General features: G+C 38.7%; 2 protein-coding genes and 1 long non-coding RNA gene across 3 annotated transcripts; all 3 read left to right on the forward strand.

Moving 5' to 3' along the window:
• Positions 1-137: 137 nt before the first annotated feature.
• On the forward strand, positions 138-1,885 carry LOC105443271 (amidase-like). The gene is made up of 3 exons (XM_030972961.1): positions 138-762; positions 1,046-1,229; positions 1,642-1,885. Exons 1-3 carry the CDS (start codon positions 700-702, stop codon positions 1,839-1,841), a joined length of 447 nt encoding a protein of 148 aa, XP_030828821.1. The 5' UTR covers positions 138-699; the 3' UTR covers positions 1,842-1,885.
• A 6,925-nt stretch (positions 1,886-8,810) lies between these two features.
• On the forward strand, positions 8,811-20,154 carry LOC100889766 (amidase; the record flags this gene model as incomplete). The annotated part of the gene is made up of 10 exons (XM_030973389.1): positions 8,811-9,126; positions 11,725-11,968; positions 14,228-14,400; positions 14,745-14,884; positions 15,468-15,668; positions 16,361-16,435; positions 17,061-17,229; positions 19,290-19,352; positions 19,656-19,756; positions 20,044-20,154. Coding segments are annotated over exons 1-10 (1,299 nt in total), but the record flags the coding sequence as incomplete, so codon positions are not given.
• A 3-nt stretch (positions 20,155-20,157) lies between these two features.
• LOC115918309 lies at positions 20,158-21,730 on the forward strand. The gene is made up of 2 exons (XR_004061817.1): positions 20,158-20,227; positions 20,657-21,730. It is a non-coding gene; the product is annotated as an uncharacterized LOC115918309 (long non-coding RNA).
• The last annotated feature ends 3,567 nt before the right edge of the window (positions 21,731-25,297 follow it).

Genomic DNA, 25,297 nt, shown 5'->3' on the forward strand with positions numbered 1-25,297 from the left:
CCCCAATGGAAATCAGTCTTGTAACTGTTTGGGCTTTTTTAACCGTGTATAAATAAAGATATCAATTCAATTCAATTCAATGCTCCCCAGGGAGAGGAGAAGGTGCATACATTGTATGTGGGCAGACTGAATCCGATGACCGGGGTAATAATATATATCTGTAAAACGCTTATAGAGACATCGTCGGTGTATTAAGCGCTATATAAAACCGGAATATTATTGTTATTATTATTATTTATCTTCGATTTGTAACAAAATTTGAGATAGATGTTACATTGAACATACATTTAATCTATTTCTATGTTAAGATATTATGAGTTTTCCAAGACAAAATCAGTTAGAAAGATGGATTTCGTCACGGGACAATTGATTTTGTAACACATCACAAGGCGCCCGAAAGCCAGATGATTTTTTGCTACCCGCTTAAAATTGAAATAACGGTTGATTAGTCCATTAATAAGTCGGGTTTCCATTTCGTTCATATTTTATAGGTTTTTTTAAACTGTAGTTTTATCAATGTCCCAGTACTGATACCATTCTGTATTATGTCTTTCAAAATGTGAAGAAAACTCTTAAGGCATTATTGTATCCTCTGTCAAAGTACATTACCTGATGATCAGCTGATTATGATCTTCGTCACATTTTCCCCTCTCTCTTTCAGGTGTTGGATTGCATCACACAGGATACTATGCTACTAGTATGATGAGGGATGTTGGAGCTCGTCTTAAACACAATACTAAGAACCTTCATCCCATAAATAAAGTAGGAAAGCAAATGAACAACCGACTCCCTTTCTCGATCTATCTCCCCCGCTCTCTCTCTCTCTCTCTCTCTCCCTCTCTCTCTCTATCCAACACCCCCCTCTCTCTCTCTACAACTCCCCCTTCTTTCATCCCTCCCCAACTCTCCCCGTGCTCTCTCTATTTATCTCTTTCCGCTCTTTCATATTATAATCGACGTTTGAAATTAGTTGAGTCTTTGTCGATGTAAAATGTAATCGCTTCCATTTCAATTTGGTATAAAAATGTTCCTTTTTCCAAAACAGGCCCATCTAATAGAAGGCACTTTCTTGAAGAAGAATTATTGTCATTTGTACGGCAAGGCTCAGAATCTAAAGAGGCAACTCGAAAAAGAATTTAATGATGTCTTGGTAGATTGTGACGTGGTTGTCATGCCAACGGTTCCCTTCACAGCCCCGCCCATGTTGGAACGTAATGCCTCGATCAAAGGTAACATTTGATTAAAAACACAACAACAACATACAAACAAAGAACTATAAATTATTCGTTGAATTGGGTTTGTTTACTGTGTAATTCAAATAATCGTTCTAGTTCTAGTTTTTTTTTTTTTTCATATTCTTTTAATATACATTGTATATTGGTTATAATGACAACTTGTATAGGCTCACTGTGAGTGAGATGATTTAAATAGGAGTTCCATTACGCTGACGTTTATTGACACAATTTATATTTTTAGATTATAGACCACAATATACTGTGGTAACAGCAATTGTATAGTCGTACTTTTTATTTCTTACAGTATTCCTTCATGTTTCCCAGATAAAAGAATAGATTTTCATCCCCACGTCAGTTTTTTGTTTTGTTTCTGTAAAGTATATTCATACATGTTTTATTCATACAGAAACGATCGCATTTGCTCTAAACATGGACACGAATCTCACATCCGGGAATTTGACGGGGCATCCTTCGATCACTATCAATGCCAGGAGTCTCGGCGGATTACCGGTCGGGCTTTTGTTGACTTCTAAGAAATTCAACGAACTCCGACTCTTGCAAATAGCTCAGGCCTTTGAGAATTTCATCAATGACAGTACACAATAATGCAACATAATCGAATCATGTGATTAAAGTGCTACAAAATATTGCGTGCCGTGACCATGTATTTTCCATATACAAGTCGGTGAAGCGTTAATTGTCAAACTTTCTTTCTGTGATATTGATGATCTATGAGTAGTCCGAATTGACTACTTTTATCGAAAATCTCAAATTTGACTTTTAAAAATTCACACTGGTGATATTTTGGGTTCGGATAATACGCATGTTGCTTGCCCATAACATGCTACAAACAGTTATATAATGACCCTGGGCGTACAAGGCGGGCGGGGGGTGGGGGGGGGGGGGGGGGGATTGTGACCTTCATTAATACGTGAATAGCGTTCACTGATTGGCTAAGCTGCATCAGTCACGTGACAAACTTCGCGGTCACCATCCATAATACACTCAAATTTCTCACAATTTTATGGGAATATTATTATGAAGTTGTATGTTATCTGAAACTTTTCCGTCACACACCGGCAACACAACGTGAATTAAATTCTAGGAACTGAAATTCTTACAATGTTCCACTAGTTTGAAAGCATCGGTTATCGAAAGCAAAGTTTTGTCGTCTGAGGAATCTGGGTAGAGAGAATCAGAGGAACACCCAGTGATCTTTTAATGTATTATGCCTAGTAATATCATTTGTTTGCCCCCTTTTTCCTTTTTTCTCCAATGCTAATCTTAATTGTTAATTAATGATGCATGTTCCGGTTATTAATGACTTGTATTTAACAAAAAATACTTTATTTCTAAACCTATTGAATGCGTATGAACGAATTGCATGTTGCTACGTAAGTTTCTCAGAGTACTATCTAATCTAATTTGCATTCTCTTTTCATGGACGGCCTGATGTATACAAGGTTTTATTCTGAACTCTTAAAAATTATCATTTCACTCGGGAAACTGTGTAACATTTACCTTTGTGGTTTTCTCCTAGTAATCTTATCCAGCTTGAACCTTCATGTAATTATAATTCGTTCAACGGTGCCTTGCTTTTAACTAAATTGCTCGGGTGACTACGCATTTTAAGCGGGTGACTCTGGGTATTGGTGCTAATGCACTTGTATACAAATTTCCTTATTCCATTGTGTTTTAAATTTCCCCTCTAAATTACGTATTTCTCTAATACTACGATTTTTTTTTACATCTACAATGTCTATTTTACCAGGAACCTATAATTATAGAAGCATTGCTTTTCAATAAGTTCCTCGCATTCTATATTTATCATATGAAGGGAGTATCATTGAGACGTGCTCATACTGCATTGATATGTATATAATTCATATTTTCTATGTATGTCTATAATCTTTTGTAAAATGTGGAACATATAAAATTTGAAACTTGAACTTCAAACATCAAACTTGAAATTTGAGTCTTGAAACTTGAATATCGAAAATAACTTAATAAGTATGGACATCTATCCGGTAACTTCTCATTTGCTTTTCGGGCAAATCTAAATGGGGCAGCATTTGGCTTTACATTTGATGAAGGGCACACAGTATTGATGAGGAAAGGGCATTGTTCATAATTATAAGGAGGGGTGTGGGGTGTAGTATTGCATCATAGAGGCTTTTTTCCACCACCATGCTGGTTCTGCCGTTCATGCCAATGCTGTTACCTTGATGATATAGATGATATAGAACAGGAACACCATAACTTTATTAGACGCAAAAACATTTGCATATACATGTATTAGATACTAAAACAATCGTAATTATTTTCCATTGACTATTTATTCATACATTTCCATTCTGATTTATTTCGCATGAGCTCATTCAGTTTGATGCATCCTTCATTTAATTCATGCTTCCATCATCAGTTAGTGCAGTTTACAACTATGCCCTCTGTTGTTATCATTGGGGGAACTGCATGCTCCTCTCCATACCGTTCTTGCTATATCATGAATAAATGAGGATAATAGTTCATCTTTTGTTTTTACCATGATAGGGGCAGTCAGCCCCCCCCCCCGCCTTTTGCACTTTTTCGATCCGCGCCACTCATATAAAACCAAAATATGGAAAGTGTAGGGATGATAACGGTACGCTGAAAAAAGAAGCGTGCGAATCACTTAAAGAGAGCGCGCAGCGCGCTACCTAGGGGGGTGGATGCAGGGAGGGGGGAGTTTCCCCCCTCTCGCGCGAAGCGCGGAAGCTTTGAAAGAAGACGATTCGTTGTACATTTCTCGACTCGCAATCCTTGTCTGAATTCAGTCCGCCCCTCCTGCGCATAGCGCGAAAGCTTTGACGTATTATTAGACAAAGAAGATGATTCGTTGTACCTTTCTCGACTCTTAATCCTCATCTGTATTCAGTCCCCCTCCCGCGCGAAGCGCGAAAGCTTTGACGTTTCATTAATTTACTAGAGAAAGAAGACGATTCGATGTACTGTTCTCGACTCTTAATCCTTATCTGAATTCAGTTTCCTCCCCTCCCGCGCAAAACTTTGAAGTTTCATTAAATTATTAGAGAAAGAAGACGACTCAAAGTACCGTTCTCGACTTCTTAATCCTTGTCTGATTTCTGTTCCCCCCCCCCCCTCTCGCGCGAAGCTTTCACGTTTCATTAAATTATTAGAGAAAGAAGACGATTCGTTGTACCGTTCTCGACTCCTTTTCCCTTTTTCTTCCTACGTCCTCTTACTTTTTTCTTCTCTTTCTCTCTCTTTTTTTTGGCCGGCGTTTTTTTGGCCGGCGACCGCCCCCACCGCCCCCCTGGCTACGCGCCTGCTGCTGGGCTCATTTCTATTCTGATTATCGTTGGTGCCGTCAATTTTTATTTTTCATTTTATGTGGCAACTACTTAAAATTATCCGCTTCATCTCTAGATCTTCATTGAACAAAATATGGGAGAATGAAGGTCCGTCACTAAAGTTAGGTCTTTACGTGCGTATCTTTCCCTAATTCAATTTCTATAGACAGTTTTCTGTTCAATTTTGATCTGATTCGCTTGACAACGATTCATTCTTAACCGCCTGTAGTAATGTAGTTACAAACGTTTCCTGAACATTTACATTTTTCTTTTTAAAAACCATACCAAACTAATAATTGTACTATTTACACTATTAATTTGAAGAAGCAGTTTGGAAAGATTTAACAAGCCCCAAATTGCAAATGCCGAACAATTGTAAATTATCTCTTCTTTATATGGGAACTACTTTAAATTATCCCCTTCATCTCAAGAACTTACTTAAACAAAATATGGGAGAATGAAGGTCAATTAGTAAACTATGGCCAATACGTGCGTATCTTTCCCTAATTCAATTTCTATAAACAGTTTTTTTTTCTTCTCGTTTTGACCTGATTCGCTTGGCAACGATTCAATCATAATCGCCTGTACTTAATAACGTTTCCCGAACAAAGTTTATTTTTTCTTTTTTAATAACCATACCGATCTAAACATTGTACCACTTACACTATTAATTTGAGGAAGGAGTTTGGAAATATTTCACAAACCACATATTGCAAATGGCGAACCATCTGCAAATGAGGAAGTAAATTCAACGTTCGACCACCAATACAGAATACTCAGAACGTATCTATTTAGGTAAGAAATGAAATGTATGAGCAGTGGCGGATCCAGGGGTGGGCCGAAACGGCCGCGGCCCCCCTATTGGCGGCGCAAAAAAATTGAGAAGGAAAAAAGAGGAAGAAAAAAAGAAAGAAAAAAAAAGGGGGGAAAAGGAGAAGGTAAAAGAAAAGAGAACAAAAAAGTAAAGAAAAGAGAGAGAGTTCAAAAAAGAGGAAAGAAAAAGAAGAGAGGAGCCGGGGAGAAAGAAAGACAACGAAATGGCATTAAAAATTAGTGACAGTAACGACGAATAAGGGAAAGACAAGGGGAAGGGGGGGGGGGGGTGCGTGAAGGCGGATGCATTGAGGGGAGGGGGGAGGGGTGACTGGCCGTATTCCTTTTTTTAGGTTATGCGAAACTGAGTCGAAATTATGCTTCTTTTAAAAAAAATCTTAGCATGCTTGTTTATGTTAAGTACGGAAGCGTTAAAGTGCCATTCTACTTGACGACATGACGAGATATTTCATCTTGTCAAGTCGACTTAATGTCCATATCATGTCGACATGTAAAGATATTTAACCTACCATGTCGACTTATCAACTTTTATTAGTCGACATGGCGAAATAAATTATCTTGCCAAGTCGACTTCACAAAAAGTTCATGTCGTCATGGCGACATAAGTTATCTTACCAAGTCGACTTCTAAAAAAATACATGTCGTCTTGGCGACATATATTATCTTACCAAGTCGACTACCCAAAAAGTAATGTCGACATGGCGACATAAATTATCTCACCAAGTCGACTTCCCAAGAAGTATATGTCGTCATGGCGAGATATGTAGTGTGACGACTATTTCATGCAGCGCGCGTACGTGTAGTTCATTCACAGTCGACTAGTCTAGGTCTAGTGACTTTAGTCCTGATCCCGGTCCCTCGATCGCCTCACGATCACCATTGATGGTGCATGTAAGATAACTTATGTCGCCATGACGACATGAACTTTTTGTGAAGTCGACTTGGCAAGATAATTTATTTCGCCATGTCGACATTACTTTTTGGGTAGACTTGGTAAGATAATATATGTCGCCAAGACGACATGTATTTTTTTAGAAGTCGACTTGGTAAGATAACTTATGTCGCCATGACGACATGAACTTTTTGTGAAGTCGACTTGGCAAGATAATTTATTTCGCCATGTCGACTAATAAAAGTTGATTAGTCGACATGGTAGGTTAAATATCTTTACATGTCGACATGATAGGGATATTAAGTCGACTTGACAAGATGAAATATCTTGTCATGTCGTCAAGTAGAATGGCACTTTAACGCTTCCATAGTTAAGCCGTAGTGCATGAAAAGGTTAGTGTAGAAACACTTCTGAAAAGGCCGCGCCCGGCCCCTCCAAAGAACGGCAGAATGGTAATCTATAAATTATGGGGTCATTCTTGATGGCTTGGGAGTCGTTATTAAGGAGGGGGCCGGTCCTACTCAAATGGTAGTGACGGTAACGATGGATAAGGGAATAAGGAGAGAGGGATGCACATGCAGGCGCGTACGCGGGGGGGGGGGGGGGGGGGGGGGGTCGAACCCCCCTCAAATTTTTTTCAAGTTGTCAAGTTGGTCCTGATGTGTATAATGCGTAGACCAGGGGTTCTCAAACTTTTTCTTTGACGGTCCAGAAGCGATTTCTATGAAAGCTGTAAGGTCCGAAATGACACTTGTATACTGAAGATAATGAGGCTTGTTTTTGGTCTATATCTGATCCAAGGAGAATTGTAACAGTTTAAAAAAACAGAACCGCCAGTGCTTCCACTCGTTTAAATAGAGTTTCCTGAAAAAATAACATCCAATATCCTGGAATTTGAAGGAATTTTCTTAAAACTTTCAAAATGCCTCTTACGTCGATTTCTTATTTGGATGAATCGCTATGACGTTTTAATATATATTAATTATTGAGTGGGCTTATTTTGCTTTCTAATGGATCCATACAACATGGCAGAGCTTGAGGGGCCTGGCAGAGCCTTTTCAAGAGAGAAATTGTCTTTAGGAGAAAAAAGAGGTTATTTCTAAAACAAAATGAAAGGGTTATTGACTTTCAAGAGAGAAAATTGTCTATAAGAGAGGAAGAGAGGTTATTTCTAAAATGAAATGAAAGGGCTCTTGTAAAATCGCCACTTTCATTTCATATTTTCTCTCGAAATAAACTCTCTTTCTCTCTTATAGACAATTTTTTGAGATGGAATCTTCAATCTGAAGCCTTTTTGTGCTCTTTTAAAATGGCACACTGAATGAGGGCAGTGCAATTTAAATTCCAAGGGATGGATTAGAGTTTTTATCGCTCTTGAAAGTCAAATAGCCCTTTCATTTCAGAAATAAGGCTCTCTTTCTCTCTTATAGACAATTTTATGAGATGGAATCTTCAATCTGAAGCCTTTTTGTGCTCTTTGAAAATAGCACACTGAATGGGGGCAGTGCAATTTAAATTTCAAGGGATGGATTAGAGTTTTTGTCGCTCTTGAAAGTCAAATATCCCTTTCATTTCATTTTAGAAATAAACTCTAATACATTCCTTGATATTTAAATTGCGCTGCCCCTATTGTGTCCTCTTTTTAAAGAGCACAACAGAGCCCTCAGATTAGGCAGCAAGTAGCAAAACAAACCCGTAACACTGGACACAACATTCAATGGGATGATGCCCATATCATTGAGTTTGAAACGCACTTCTGGTCAAGAATGGTAGAAGAAGCATCTGCATAAAAAGGATGAATCCTTCACTGAATAGGGATTCTTGCTACACACTTTTAATCGGAAAATGGGGGAGGGGGAATCTGGTATATTGGCCAATTATAATTTCCTTCAAGCATTCATTCATTCACCTAATTTGATTTATGTCATGCTCTTAAGCCATTATCTGCACCACACGTCCATGCAGAAAGTAATATACTACAAAACGTTTCCTAAATTTTACTTTCATAAAGTCCTTGAACAATGCAATATTTTATTCATCAAAAGGAAACGAAACAAAACAATGATTCGATTCTTTTTAAAGTTTCGATGACACATCATATTATGAGAGTAAATGCATGATTGCATAAATGTACATGTATTTACATGAGCGTTGTCCTTCAATTAATGCTGTATAGTTATGATGACATTTCGTATTTTAGATTTCGTCGATTGCTTAACATACAAATATAACCACACAATAGTACACAAGTATATTTGGCATATCAACATTATGATGATAAATTTTGTACTAGCGTAATAAAGACACGTATCATCAGCATATTAAGATATTTTACATGTTTTCAGACATAAAGGCATATCATTAATAAATATGATAAATAGCAGTGGGCCAAAATTTGACCCCTGCGGTATTCCACATTGCATCTTTTGTGAATGGGAATGAATCCCATTTACACAAGTATATTGCATGCGATTGGCTCAGTAGCTACTAAATCACTGTAATGCCGTTTTGACTTTATGCATTGTAATAATTATCCACCCGATACATACCACAGGCCTATATGGCACTGAATGGGGCTACCCTGTTTGTGGTTTTAGCGAAGACTGAGTGAATACATAAATCAATAACGCGGGAGAAGTATTAGCAATACAAAGGCTGCATGTGTCGGATGAACAAGTCCCAACAGAATTCGTGCGCTATGGTATAGGCCTACTAACGAATTTGAAAGGAAGCCAATAAATAAACGGGGTCGTGAAATCAAGTTCTTTAGTACAGCATCATTTGCAATTAGAGATGACTACCGCTGACAAAAGAGGTATCTATAGCATGCGTTTAATGTTTTTGCTTACCTGTATAGCATCTATCAGTGTGGGATTTGAATATAATTATGTATGTATAATATATTTGCTTGAAACGATTATTCCTGACATGATAAAGACCTCGTCTATTATGGCACGCGTGATATATTGCACACGAATATGAGGTACCTGTGGATTAACGACAAAGTGTTATTCTCACCTATTGATAGAGATTGAGCGGATCATGCTCCGGTTCCATACTTTAACCGAATTTCCAATCCAGGTATTTATAAAGCGCCAATATCTAGTTGCCTAAGGCCAAATAAAAAAAAAAACATGTTTAGCGTCCTGCTTTTATGTAAAATAGGAAGGAGGAGGCCTTTTTTTCTTTCAAAATCGCCGCTCAAAATCGCCGCTTGGTACATTTTCCCTGACAGTCGGGCTATTTTTCGAGATGACCGCCAACATTTTTTTTTTTTTTTTTTCAAATCACAAATGCAACCATTTTAGCATTGTTTTTTTCTTTAAAAAAATTATTTTTTTAAAATTGCAACAAAAAAAAAAGGAGGCGGCTCCCCAAAAGGAAGCGGACGGGGACGCTAAACATGTACACATATTTTTAATGGCCCAATCAAAGGCGCTTATGAGACTGAAAAACTACCAACAATATCTGTTCGTGATTCTAACTGTGAAAGACAAAAAAGCAGTGACTAATAATGTAAGCAATCTGAAATAGGTATGTCTTTAGTCGAGTTCTGAAAGTGGATAACTGGTGACAAGAGAAAAGGATTTTGGGGGAAGACCATTCCACAATCTCGATGCACAGGCAGTAAATGTTCGATCCCCTAGAAGAGAGCGTGTTCGAGGACTCTCAAGCAGGTATTTACCTGCAGATCGCAAATTTCCACCATCTAAACGTGATGTTATAAATGTGTGAACGTTTACAGCAGCTGCCTTATCTGAAAGAACCTTCCTGATGATACTCCAGACATTTCTTATCTGGGAATACACACTTTGACAAATTCTTTTCACTTGAATATCCATTGTCATCATGCTATCGAAGTTGACACCCAAATTTCGCACAGATAAAGAAGAAGAAATATTTGAATCAGCGACTTGTATTTGAACTTTAACTTTTTATTGATTGCTTTTAGATTTGTGACTACTTATAATGTGGTGGGCCAGAGACCCACTGAAAAAGATTGCAAATTTCTACCTTCAAATTTAATTTGGAAAAAAGTGTACCTCACTTTGGTAACTTCGAATTATCAGGCACGTAGTCACAGGGGGCACTGGGGGTGGGAGGGGGGAACGTGCCCCCAATTTTTTTTCCAAGATCGGTTGAACTTTTTTAGACCCCTCCCCAGGACGTCGATCAATTACATGTATGTGCCCCCCCCCCAAACATCAAACTCTGACTACGGGCCTGCTAATTATAAAGCTATAAATCTATGTGACCTTGAATCATATATCAATATTTATTATGAATAGGGTATCATTAATTTTGACAGAAAATAAGCTACTCTTTATCTTGAAATACATTTCAAAGTCATATTGGTTATGAGTATTTAATTATAGGAGCAACCAAGTTGGGTATACTTTTTTGTATACGCACTGTATGGGCGACCAATCCTATAATTTATATATAATCAACAATTAATTAATTATAACAGCCACATAATCAAGGAAATAATTTCTTAAGGCATACAATGAAATGCGTTAAGTGTAATTTTGTATATTATGTAAGTGTATGTCTTTTATGAAACGATTTATTTTTGTTCTTATTTGTGTATGTGCTTGTGCAAGACAGTGCGTGTGCTAGTGCTTGTATTTGGAGCGCTTATTACATTATGACTAAGAGTACTATGATGATATCAATTTACACGTTTTGTGAGCGCGCAAGACCGATTCCGATGACAGGAGTAGACCTAATGTCATGACCTTTCTGTTTAGCGCTTAGAAACATCGTGGATGTATTATGTCCGATGTACACTAGGCATCTTTTCGATTGCTTATTATTCCCCCTAACCAAACATGTCAAGTAAATCTAAGCAATATTTAAATTCTTCGCTCTAGCTAATGCAGTACGTCACACGACAGCAAAATATGAAGCCCCACTCTCTCTTTAAAAAAAAGAGTGAATTTTCACTTTCTTGGGAGTGACGTCCGTGATCACTAAGTGAGTATCGATCGATTTTGGAGTGCTCTCTAAGAAGAAAAGAGTGAATGTTTACTCTATTTTCATTACTTTTTCACTCTCCAGAGGAGTGACGTCCGTGATCACTCGATTTTTTTAGAGAGCAATAGGCAACACGCTTTAGGCGTTATTTAAGTCCATATTAATTTGTACTTGGTGGTGGTGGTTATTTTACCTGACTGCTAAGAAAGCATAAATGTTTGTAAGTAAGCAACCAGACGGCCGACGGCTTTAGGTCTTCTCCGAGGGACCTTGTAATGAGGATTAATGCCTTACCAGAGGGCACTAGCGCATCGCCTTGGTTTCGAACCCGGGTCACCGGTTTACGAGACCACTGCTCTACCGACTGAGCTATCGCGCCTCCTCTTAATGTAATCATATTTAAAACCACTGCGTTTTCTCGTCGTTTAAATCTTAGAAGATCCTATATATGTTTCCCCGATGGTGACGGGACCGACGGTAAAGGAACTAGAGGACATCTCCGCCGAGCTCAATCTCGGATTGGAAGGGAGTACCGTACTCAAAGAATATCAGTCAGTCATCAACGACTCCTTGGAGATGGTGAACCAACTCGATGACCTGGTCGAACCCAGTCTACCGGTGAAGTATCCACGAACTCCGGGTTACCGACCTACAAGGGAAGAGAACCCTCACAATGCATGGTAAAGATATCAAGGCTTCTTTCTACCAACCCCATCGCAAAGACTTTCAATAAATCTAATCAAGGCAATTTCAATCAGCGAACAATGGGCGAAAATTAGCGAACAATACAATGACTTAATATTACATGTACATAATCCGAAAATATATTCTACATGTATCACAAAATGGTCTTGAATTTGCCTTTGAGTCGATTTCTTGAAAGGATTTGCATTTTGGGGTTTCAACCATGAATTTACTTTTGAGAATAGAGATGATGCCACGTGGACAGTTCAAAAATCCTGCATTGCTATACTAGTAATCAATTGACATTACGTGTATCTTATCACATATTCATCGTAAACGGTAACAAAACAGTGTAGCCGGTAAACCTGACATGAGGCTTTTTTTAAAGCCTGTATTTCATGGTTGGAAATGAGCTACGCGGTTAACAAAATATATATTATGTATTTCTCATATGCATTCGTTTTGTTTTGTTCAAATGCATATAAATTCAAAGAGATTCGATCATACCATAGAGATATCTCTATGGATCATACACAGTATGTCCTCTGTAGAGGGCCAACTAAAATCGTGACCTTTGACATTCCACAGGTTTTGCATTGTATGCATTATGGGGGTTTGGTCCGATTTGAACGACGGTTTTGGAGGTCAATGAATATTCATGAGCAATGACGTAAAAAATACGCCAATTACTGTTTGTTGATTGGCCATCGACAAAATGTTTTATGTATTAGGTCATGCATAAAACATTTTTTTCATTCCCAGAATTTCCTACGATTTGAGCACGAAAATGGAGGGGTCTTAGTTTAAAAGGTTTTTGTTTTGTTTTGTTTTGTTTTTGTTTTGTTTTTTTTTTAACTTTTGAATAACCGGGTCTGGAGGAAAGACTACGCTCAATACTCGTGTTCTTCCACAGGAATAAGATGATGGGGTCTTAGTTTTGAAGATTTTTTAAAAAAGTTTTGAAATAACCGGGTCAGGAAGAAAAACTACGCTCTAAACCCATGCTTTATTACCGGGTCTTAGTTTGGAAGATGGTGGGGTCTTAGCTTAAAAGTTTTTTTTTTTTTTTTACTTTTGAATAACCGGGTCTGGAGGAAAGACTGCGCTCGATTCTCATGTTATTCCACAGGAAAAGGATTATGGGGTCTTAGTTTTGAAGATTTTTGAAATTTTTGAAATAACCGGGTCTGGAGTAAAGACTGCGCGCTATACCCATGCTTTATTACAGGGTTTTAGTTTTGAACAAATTCGACAAAATATCACTTCAAAATTATTACATTTGTGGGTAAAGTGGTAATTACATTTTGTGGGTAAAGTGGTAATTACATTTTGTGGGTGAAATTATTACATTTGTGGGTAAAGTGTTATTACATTTGTGGGTGTTATTACATTTGTGGGTAAAGTGTTATTACAATTTTGTGTGTGTAACAGGGGGGGGGGGGGGGTGGCAAATTGAAACAAATCAGTGGCGACGAATGCAAGAATGAAAAGAACGGGACAAAATTGAAATTTCAATGGGGATGGGGCACAATATGAAGATCATTGAAGTCGAGGTGATTATTTTTGCCTTTAAATTGAACTGAATTAAAAAAAAATGTACTTTCCATCCTGGTGACAGTGAAGTTTGTGGCCCCAACTAAGTCAACCATTTAAAAGTTTATTTACCCCCCCCCCACACACACACCTCCCCAACCCACCTTTGTTCTACATTAACCGGCCCAATACACCAGTTTACGGTTGTGTGCGCCATTTTAATTGACGAGTAAACAAATCCAATGACCTCTAGAGGTCAGTGGTTTGTGCGTAATTAAGATTGCGCCCATACAAATTATGATAACATCACAATTTGCATGGGCGCAATCTTAATTACGCACAAACCACTGACCTCTAGAGGTCATTGGATTTGTTTACTCGTCAATTAAAATGGCGCACTGTTCGTTCATAACGATGTACATGCTCCTCTTATAGTAAAATAAACATAAAATGTGATTATAAATTAAAACTTATATTTCATACCACTTCACATTCCATGTTTATAATCCCTTCGTTAGGAGTGAAATCCATGCTAAAATTACAATAAACGAGTTATACAACTGCTACTTTAGAGTGAATTCCACTTTAATTTGGTGTGGTCTCCACTATGGGTCTGAGTGGATTCAACTCCAAAGGAATTCATGAATCCCACTGTGACTCCTAAAGAGAGAAGACGTCTCCTTTTCTGATACCGGAGAATATTCGATTGTTTTGTTTTGTAGGTACTACAAATGCAGAATCACAGGAGCAGACAATGGGAACTTATCAGGAAAGCGTATTGCAATCAAGGACTCTATTGCTGTAGCGGGAATCCCGATGACGATCGGATTCAGTGGTCTTGAAGGATACGTTCCCGATTTTGATGCTACAGTGGTCACGTGGGTGTTAGACGAAGGTAAGCTGCAGGAAGTGCCAATGATGATTGGGAGAGTTTTGTCATCTCGGTTTGAGTTGGGTGTATAATAAAGAAAACTGCCGTGTTGGGCCAGCACCCACAAAACAGAAAAATATGCGCCATGTTGTATCCAACGGAAACCAAATTGGTCGAACTCTGTGTATAGATGGCTCTGGCTGCGGGTACTAATCGATCTAAGGTAGATCGGAAACTTGCACTGGCGTTTTTACAGTATAAGATGCAATTTTAGTCGATGAAACACCTGTCAGGTCTGATAAGTCATTTCTTTATTACATTCCTATAGGATATCTTTATTTTCACGTTTGTTTGCTTTGCTCTGACAGGGGGAATCATTCTTGGGAAAGCGACATGCGAAGAATTGTGTAATTCAGCGAACAGCTATACAAGTGGAACAGGACCAGTCACGAATCCCCTTAACCCACGTCACTGCGCTGGCGGGTCAAGCTCGGGATGTGCAGTGTTGGTGAGTTTGTAATAATCAGGGGCGGATCGAGGATTTCGTAAATGGAGGGGGGGGGGGGGGGGTCGATTCCGGACAAAATAGTCAGGCATGATTTGTTGTTGTTCATTATATACGGTAGGTTAATATTGCCCTCTATGGTAACACTTTTTAAAGTACAAACCATTCGCTTGGCATTAGAACGTCGCCATCACCTCTCATCCAATCTGTGTGTTTTTTAAGTTCATTGGGCACCGTTCTTACTCTTTAAATTAAGTGCAAAAAAACTGGGCCACTGGTTAAGGAAGGAGTAAGGGTCCTATCGTCTCCTGTTCTTATCCACTCCCCTCCCTCTCTCTCTCTCTCTCTCTCTCTCTCTCTCTCTCTATATATATCCTCTCCTCTCTCTCTCTCTCACTCTTTCCGCAGCTACGCCTATATCAATGTTTCACACCGCAATCAAACGTAATCCATGATATCAACAAGCAAGATGTATGGACATCATAGTCCTATGGGGTTAGTTCCCATAAGTTTTTCGGACCAATTTAATTGTTTTCTCTTTGTCTCTCTGTCTCTCTCTCTCTCTCTGTCTCTCTCTCTTTTGAAGGTGGCAACAAATGAAGTGGACATGGCAATCGGGGGTGATCAAGGCGGATCGGTTCGGATACCGGCTAGTTGGTGTGGATTGGTTGGTTTAAAAGCGACCTTTGGTTTGATACCGTATACAGGGGCGCTATCCGGGGAGTTTGTCGTTGATCACTTGGGACCAATGGCGAGGACTGTTAAAGACTGTGCTCTGCTGTTAGAGGTATATCATGTTTAGAGCTTAAAGTTACAAAAAAATACAAATAAAACATAAAGGCATTATCATACAATAGGTTGGATCATTATTCTGTCAGGCATTTACAATGGAGAGGGGGATGGGTAATGTATTGGGGGGGGGGGAGTGGGTCATGCATGGAGGACCTGGCGTAACAAAAATATTATATAGGGCTTTCAGGCTGAGGAAAACAACCATCATCCTTTGGGAATAAAGGTGGAGAAAACGTTTAAAGTGGCCTTTTTTTTCCATTTTTCATTTTTCATTTTTTTTTTTTTTGGGGGGGGGGGGACCCCAGAGATTGTAGAATCGAGTAAAACAGCTTTATCTTGGTTGTTGATGTGTCATTTTGTTGCGCTATCAAGACTGAACAAGAGTGAGGAGAGATATTGGATAGCAAAAATGAACGAGGGGACAAGATTTCCCATTTTCTTAGGATTGCCCAAGTATTTTAATTTTTTATAATAGATGAGAAACACTATTTTATTATGTAGTGTCGTCCTTTTTAGGTGAGCTTAATTTTTTGGTTATGTTTATGTTTATGTATGTATAATTATGTGAATGTATATGTTGTTATTCTATATTTCGCTATCGTCATGAGCAGTAAAGAGCAGTTAAAATATGATAGTGAAGGAAAAAAGAGATTTGATTATTCACTGCAGCTTTGTTTCTCAATATAGGTAATCGCCGGGTATGATAACGGGAACGATGCCAGGCAACCAAATGATTTGAAAACGCCCTCTTATTCACAACAGGTAAACTATTTGCTCAATGCAGCTAAATATTTCTTGACTGTCTGTAGCGGCATGCATTTTTGTCAAAACGCTTGAACTATGTGATATCTCTCGAGATATTTTCATAACTCTGAATGTTACTTTCATCAACGTAAATTACATATCATTTGATGGGACTATTTAATCTCTCCGTGGTATAATTTAATTTTAAAGACCATAACCAAGAAAATAGAATCATCTTGTTAAAAAACTCTCTCAAATAAATAAACGTTCTTCTACCCACGGTCAAATAACCATATAAGATTTCAGACTTTCTCCTTTAGGGATTTCGTATAGGTTTACCCACAATTCAAACATATTTTTATAGAAAAATACCTTCCAATTTAACTTCAAATTAATTTCCTTCTTTTTTCTTTTTCGATACAATAATAATGAAATATCACCAAAATTTCTGTGACTGTGACAATATGGTGCCATCTATTTCAGGTGCATAGGTGTATTCGAAGTTATATGCTTCAAATGAATTGATTTGAAGATTAAGAAAGGGGACGAGGGAAGGAGGGGGTTAGTAATTCATGTAAGGACTTGCAATCAATTTAGTGTTCTCTTGACAATTATAATTATGCTTGTTTTTCTTGCAATTCAGTTGGAGGAGCTTGATCCGAAATCAATTCGAATGGCCGTTTTGAAGGAAGGTTTCGGTAGTCCAGGATCTGATCCAGAAGTTGATCGTCTGGTTCGAGAAACAATCGACACGTTTGCTTCATCAAGTGGGGCTCATGTTCAAGAAGTCTCTATTCCTTTACACAAATCAAGTGAGACCTGCCCCCCTTTCTCTTCCCATCAGTAGCGTAGGTTCAGGGGGCAAACAAAATCATTAGAGAGAAATAGGAATAGGGGAAGAATAGAAAATAATGAACGTGAAATTGAAATGATAGGATCTCCTTCCACCCTCCCCCAAAGAGATGACCCTTTGAGCTAGTAAGATCGTGTCTCCACCCCTATCCGCCCTGCCAGAGTGCCCTATTATTGACTTGGCCAACGTACGCTACGCATTATTGTTTCCCTTAACCTTAAAATCATGAGAGATTTTTCAAAGATGGCTTTGAGCACGTTGAGTACCGGGTATTTATTCCAAACAATTTTCAGTTTGAAAAAAAGAGCAATTTTTTTGTAAAGTACGGTAACAGAAGACTCACTGAAAAACCACAATGTAGGCTTCTTGAAACTTGTACATTCTATTTGACTGAAAACGTTGTCTTTTGCTCTTATAACAGTGATATTAGTAAAGTGGGAGCTCATCTTTCTTGTCAAAAAATATGAGAGTATAGTACACTTACCCTTCCATAATGCATCTTCAATTATGAAGGCATCTGGGTTGTAGTTACTTTACAGTGCGTCCCGGAAAAAACGAAACCGAGAATTATCGATGTTTTATTTTTTTATTTATTTTTTTATTTATTTATTTCTAATCTTTTGAAAGGGTAGCCCATTCACCAACAAGTAGTGGTCTTCCATGGGGCCCTGAATGAACATATTTACATCGTTTATAACATTTATACAGAACAATCACAAAAATAATACTCGTTTGCAAAATAAACATATATCATTAACCTAGTAAACAGTAATGTCAATAGGAAAATGTTAATTAAGTCGCAGTTATGTGAATAAGTCATGTTAATATTACAGAACATGCACGTAGTGTATGTTCGGCTGAGCCATTCACAAATTACAACTTTGTTTAAACAATCTCTTAAATGAATTTATAATTACTAAATGACACATATTATTTGGAAAGCTTGGATCCACTTCTTTCATTTGATTTTGACATTGCATCGGGATAATAATACAGTGCGTTCCAGAAAAAACGAAACCGAGAATTTTCGATGTTTTATCATAGCTTAATCACATTTATAATTGACAAATGACACATATTTGGAAAGCTTATAATCCTCCTCTTTCATTTGATGCAACTTATATGATGCATATTTCACGCATGAGTGATTAAAATGAATTTGAAGAGAGGAAACAAAAAAGTCATTTGGCGGACGGTATCTGACTTTCAAAGAGAAAATCACATTTCTAGAAAGTTGAGATTCTGCCCTTTCATATGACACCTCAATCAGGAAAAATGAGCAAGGAATGACAAAGTTCTGTTTGTTTAAAATAGTGCTTGCATTTCCATAATTTGATCAAACGAATTCGTTTTCAATGCAGAATTGACAACAGACTTAACTCCGTTTCGTTGACAATGAGCCATGCATGAAGTCTTTAGTCTACGGCTGATTGTCAACGAAATGGAGTTAAGTCTTTTGTCAACTATGTTTGTTGCTACGGCAGGCACCCAGTGAAAACGAATTCGTTTGATAAAATTATGGAAATGCAAGCACTACTTTAAACAAACAGAACTTTGTCATTCCTTGCTTATTTTTCCTGATTGAGGTGTCATATGAAAGGGCAGAAACTCAACTTTCTAGAAAATTAATGTGATTTTCTCTTTGAAAGTCAGATACCGTCCGCCAAATGACTTTTTGGTTTCCTCTCTTCGAATTCATTTAAATCATTCATGCGTGAGATATGTATTATATGAGTTGCATCAAATGAAAGAGGTGGATATAAGCTTTCCAAATATGTGTCATTTGTCAATTATAAATGTGATTAAGCTATGATAAAACATCGAAAATTCTCGGTTTCGTTTTTTCTGGAACGCACTGTATATTATCCCGATGCAATGTCAAACACTGCAATCTGTCCTTTGGATAAATCAACTTCGTCGGACAAAATATAATTATGTTAGCTAAGTTTGCCGACTATGTTAATTCTTGAGAATTTTATTTAGTCAAAAAACCTGAATTTTAGTATATTTCTCTGACAGGTATAGCCATTGGTACTGTTATTGGAGACATTGGTGGAGTCGACATGACATATAACACGGCAGGTGAGTCAAGTTTAAAACTTATTATGGTTACTGTGGAGTGAAGGAATGAAGAAATGGACTGCTCAACAGGGAGTGGAGAATGTGCATACATTGTGTGTGTGCAAGCGTGAATCCGAGGATTGGGATAATAATATATATCTGTAAAGGGTTTCAATGTACCAGTACTTATACCATTCCGCATTTTGTCCTGCAAAATGTGTAGAGAACTTTTAAGGTATTATTGTATCCTCTGTACTGTCAAAGTACATTACCTGATGATCAGCTGATTATGATCTTCGTCATATTTCTTTCTCTCTTCTTCAGGTGTTGGATTGCATCACACAGGATACTATGCTACTAGTATGATGAGGGATGTTGGAGCTCGCCTTAAACACAATACTAAGAACCTTCATCCCATAAATAAAGTAAGAAATAATTATGAACAACAAACTCCCTTTCTTGATCCCTCTCCTTCTCTCTCCTCCTCTTCTCTCTCTCTCTCTCTCTCTTTCTCTTTCTCTCCAACTCCCTCTCTTTCTTTCATATCTATCCAACTCTCCCTCCTTCTCTCTCTCTCTCTTTCTCTGTTTCCGCCCTCCCCTTCCCTCGCTCACGCATAATCGACGTTTGAACTTAGTTTAGTCTTTTTTCGATGTAAACTGTAATCGCATCCATTTCAATTCGTTATAAAATTTTCCTTTCCCACAAACAGGCCCATCTAATAGAAGGCACTTTCTTGAAGAAGAATTATTGTCATTTGTACGGCAAGGCTCAGAATCTGAAGAGGCAACTCGAAAAGAAATTTGATGATGTCTTGGTAGATTATGACGTGGTTGTCATGCCAACGGTTCCCTTCACAGCCCCGCCCATGTTGGAACGTGGTGCCTCAATCAAAGGTGAGATTTAATTAAAAACACAACAACGACATTCAAACAACTAAAAATTATTTGCTGGATTAGTTTTGTTTACTGTGTATTTCAAATAATCGTTCTCGTTTTTCCTTTCATATTCCAACCATCTTCATGGTAGTCAATTTTTAATATACATTGCATATTGGTTATAATGACGGCTTGTAAAAGGCTCACTGTGAAAATTAAAATAGAATTACCATCACGCTGGCGTTTATTAACACAATAATATGTTTAGATTGTAGACCACAATATACTGTGGTAACCGCAATTGTATAGTAGTACTTTTTATTTCTTACTGTATTCCCTCATGTTTCCAAAATAGAAGATTAGATTTTCATTCCCACGTCAATTTTTGTTTTGTTTCCATTACGTCTATTCATACATGTTTTATTCATACATGTTTTATTCATACAGAAACGATCACATTTGCTCTAAAAGGCATCAGAACGAATACCAAATCCGCGAACTTGACGGGGCATCCTTCGATCACCATCAATGCCGGGAGTCTCGGCGGATTACCGGTCGGGATTTTGTTGACTTCTAAGAAATTCAACGAACTCCAACTCTTGCAAATAGCTCAGGCCTTTGAGAATTTCATCAATGACAGTACACAATAATGCAACATAATCGAATCATGTGATTAAAGTGCTACAAAATATTGCGTGCCGTGACCATGTTTTTTCCATATACAAGTCGGTGAAGCGTTAATAATTGTCAAACTTTCTTTCTGTGATATTGATGATCTATGAGTAGTCCGAATCGACTACTTTAACCGAAAATCTCAAATTTGACTTTTTAAAATTCACACTGGTAATATTTTGGGTTCGGATAATACGCATGTTGCTTGCCCATAACATGCTACTAACAGTTATATTATGACCCTGGGCGTACAAGGCGGGGGGGGGGGGGGTTGTGACCTTCATTAATATACGTGAATAGCGTTCTCTGATTGGCTAAGCTGCATCAGTCACGTGACAAACTTCGCGGTCACCGTCCATATACACTCAAATTTCTCACAATTTTGATGGGAATATAATTATGAAGTTGTTTGTTATTTGAAAATTTGCCGTCACACACCGGCAATACAACGTGAATTAAATTCTAGGAACTGAAATTCCTACAATGTTCCACTAGTTTGAGAGCATCGGTTATCGAAAGCAAAGTTTTGTCGTCTGAGGAATCTGGCTAGATAGAGAGGAACACCCAGTGATCTTTTAATGTCTTATATCTAATATAATTTGTTTGCCCTCCTTTTCCTTTTTTCTTCAAAGCTAATCTTAATTGTTAATTAATGATGCATGTTCCGGTTATTAATGACTTGTATTTAACAAAAATTACTTTGTTTCTAACCTATTGAATGCGTATGAACGAATTGCATGTTGCTATGTAAGTTTTTCAGAGTATTATCTAATCTAATTTGCATTCTATTTTCATGGACGACCTGATGTATACACGGTTTTATTAAAAATTATTATTTCACTCGGGAAACTTTTACCTTTGTGGTTTTCTCCTAGTAATGTTATCCAGCTTGAATCTTCATGTAATTATAATTCGTTCAACGGTGCCTTGCTTTTAACTAAATTGCTCGAGTGACCAGTGGCGGATGCAGGGGGGGGCGGGGGCCTGGGGGGCCCGGCCCTCCCCCCACCTGAGAAAAAAAAAGGAAAAAAAGGGGGAAAAGAAGGAAAAAAAGGGGGGAAAGAAGGAAAAAAAAGGGGGGAAAAAGGAAGGGAAAAAAAAAGGAGGAAAAAAAAAAGAAGGAAAAAAAAAGAGGGAAAAAAGGAGGAAAAAAAGAGAGAAAGAGAGAGAGAGAGAGAGAGAAGGAAAAGAAGGGAAAGAGGAGAGAAAGGGAAAGAGAGAAGAGGAAGAAGAAAAGAAAAGGGGAAGAAGGAGATCGGGAGGGGGGCGAAAAGACCTCGCCTCCCAGGCTGTTGCCTCCCCCCCCCTTTAAAAAAATAAGAGAGAAGAAAAGAAATGGAAAGAAAAAAGGAAAAGTGGAGATAAAGGGAAGGAAAATTGAGGAAGAAGAAAAGAAAAGAAGGGGATATCAGTTGCAATTTCCCCGCCAACAAGTTGTGGATCGGGGTGGGGGTGGGGCACAAGGCCCTTGCCTCCCCCCGCCCCCGCTAAAATGGAAAAAGGGAGAGCTAAAAGGGACCGGAAAAGAGGAAGAAGAAAAAAAGAGTGAAAAGAAGGGGAAATAGATCACTTGCGGTTAATTCCACAAACAACGTGTGGAAAAGGGTGGGGTCCGAAAGGACCTTGCCTCCTTGCCTCCTTGCCTCCTTGCCTCCTTGCCTGCTTCGCGCGCGAGGGGGGAGGGGAAATCTGAATTCAGAAAAGGATTAAGAGTCGAGAACGGTACAACAAATCGTCTTCTTTCTCTTATGATTTAATGAAATGTAAGAGCTTCCGCGCTTCGCGCAGAAGGGGGGGGGGGAAACTGAATTCAGACGAAGCCTTAAGAGTCGAGAACTTTACAACGAATCGTCTTCTTTCTCTAATAATTTAATGAAACGTCAAAGCTTCGGCGCTTTGCGGAGGAGGGAGGGGGAAATCACCCCTCTCTGCACCCCCCCCCCCCCCATTACGTCAATGCTGGTCACCATTACGTACCAATATTTGGCTCGCATAATTTCAAATTTTGGGCCCCCCCCCCCCCCCCCTAAGAAATCCTGGATCCGCGCCTACGGGTGACTACGCATTTTAACCGGGTGACTCTGTATTGGTGCTAATGCACTTGTATACAAATTTCCTTATTCCATTGTGTTTTAAGTTTCCCCCTCTAAATTACGTATTTCTCTAATGCTACGATTTGTTTACATCTACAATGTCTATTTTACCAGAAACCTATAATTATAGAAGCATTGCTTTTCAATAGGTTCCTCGCATTCTATATTTGTCATAGTGAGTATCGTTGAGACTTGCTCATACTGCATGTATATGTATTTTCTATGTATGTCTAAATCTTTTGTAAAATGTGGAACAAATAAAATTTGAAACTTGAACTTCAAACCTCAAACTTGAAATTTGAATCTTGAAACTTGAATATCGAAAATAACTTATTAAGTATGGACATCTATCCGGTAACTTCCCATTTGCTTTTCTGGCAAATTTAGATGGGGCAGCATTTGGCTTCCATTAAGTCGTTAATCTACCAGCGCCAAAGGGCATTTGCTGTGGAAGCGAAGGGAGAGTGGCGACGCCTCAGGAATCGAATTATTCGTGATATTGAACATGCAAAACAAGACTACTACAAAAACCGTGTGGCAAAACTGAAAAATGCCAACCCGGCGTCATGGTATAAGCATATAAAGACCATGACAACTGGCCAGACGAGATCTCCACTTATTCGCATCGAAGTCACTTCTCCTACTGACTTCGACGCAGCGGCGAATAAGATCAACAACTTCTTCGTGAACATTGCAAACGACATTCCTAGATTGGACCCTTCTAGTTTGCCGTCATATCTACCGGCTGACCAACCACTTCCCCTTGTTCAACCATGGGAAGTTTATAGCGAGTTGAAAGCCATTAAACAACGGAAAGCTCCTGGACCGGACGGCATTTCGGCCAGACTTGTCAAGAAATTCGCTTATGAACTTTGCTGTCCGCTTACTGATATTCTAAACGCATCTTTTAGTCAGTCCATTGTACCAGAGCGTTGGAAGAGAGCGCATGTTGTTCCCATTCCCAAGACATCTCAAGCATCTATCGATAACCTCAGACCAGTATCTTTGACTGATCATTTTGCCAAGATGGCCGAAAAGTTCATTGCTAAGTGGACTTTCAGCGACATGGAGAACACCATAGACCCAGCACAATTCGGGAACATGAGGGCTATATCTACCTCTCACTACTTGATTGATCTCCTACAAATGATTCATAGCAACGCTGACAAGCCCAAAATCATTACTACAATGGTGACAACGAACTTCAGTAAAGCGTTCGACAGGATAGACCACAATATAGCTGTCCTCAAACTGCTCCAGATGAACGTCCGTCCGAGTGATGTAGCATGGATAGCGAACTTTCTCACCAAACGACAACAGAGCGTGAAATATCGAACGACGCTCTCTGATTGGCTGGAAGTTTCTGCAGGGGCTCCACAAGGGACTAGACTCGGTCCCATTATCTTCCTGGCTATCATCAACGAGGCATGCCGGAGGTCACCGTCGTCTTACTGGAAATATGTGGATGACCTAACAATGCTAGAATGCAAGAAATCTCCATCGCCACCGAATATCCAGTCAAGTGTGAGCAACCTACAAGAATGGACTGTAGACAACAACATGAAACTGAACCACAAAAAGTGTTCTGTGATGACAGTAACTTTCATGCGTGAACCACCCCCACCGCCTGTCATCCAAATTGATGGACATGACATTAGTCGAGTAGATTGTGTCAAATTACTAGGGGTTTTCATCCAAAAAGATCTAAAATGGACTTCTCATGTCAATGAAATTGTTAAGAAGGCAAACATGAGGCTGCATATGCTGAGAGTTCTCACCAAATTTCAATTGTCCTAATTAGATGATCTAGTACTCATTTACTGTTCACACATAAGGCCAGTGTAGGAATATTGTGCGCCCGTTTGGAACTCCGGCTTGTCTGCCAAACAAAATGAACAAATAGCGAGAATTCAAAAGCGAGCGTGCCGCCTCATGTTAGGGCCACGTTTTGTCTCGTATCAAAACGCTCTTCAACTGTGTAAAGTGTCCTCTTTGAGTGACCGCAGAGAATGTCTGTGCCTCAAATTTGCAAAGAAGCTGCTCGAGCCTGGTCAAAGTTTAGTCATTGGCTGCCCCAAACACGTGGGGACTCCCATTCTCGAAATCTGAGAAATAAAAGCAAGCTCACTGAAATGTCATGTAAAACGACACGGTATAGAAACAGTCCGTTGCCATATCTAGTCAGATTGTTAAACGCTCATAGTACTGAATAATTACCAGTTTCACCTTCGACGAACAAATTCATTGTTCTCTACTACTTTCACTCTCTCAATATCCCTATTTTCTCCTCTCTGTCAGTGTTGTGCTGCGGAGCGGGGAGACC

This window comes from Strongylocentrotus purpuratus, unplaced genomic scaffold (assembly GCF_000002235.5).
Source record: "Strongylocentrotus purpuratus isolate Spur 01 unplaced genomic scaffold, Spur_5.0 spur5_scaffold_6, whole genome shotgun sequence".
Taxonomy (NCBI): domain Eukaryota; kingdom Metazoa; phylum Echinodermata; class Echinoidea; order Camarodonta; family Strongylocentrotidae; genus Strongylocentrotus; species Strongylocentrotus purpuratus.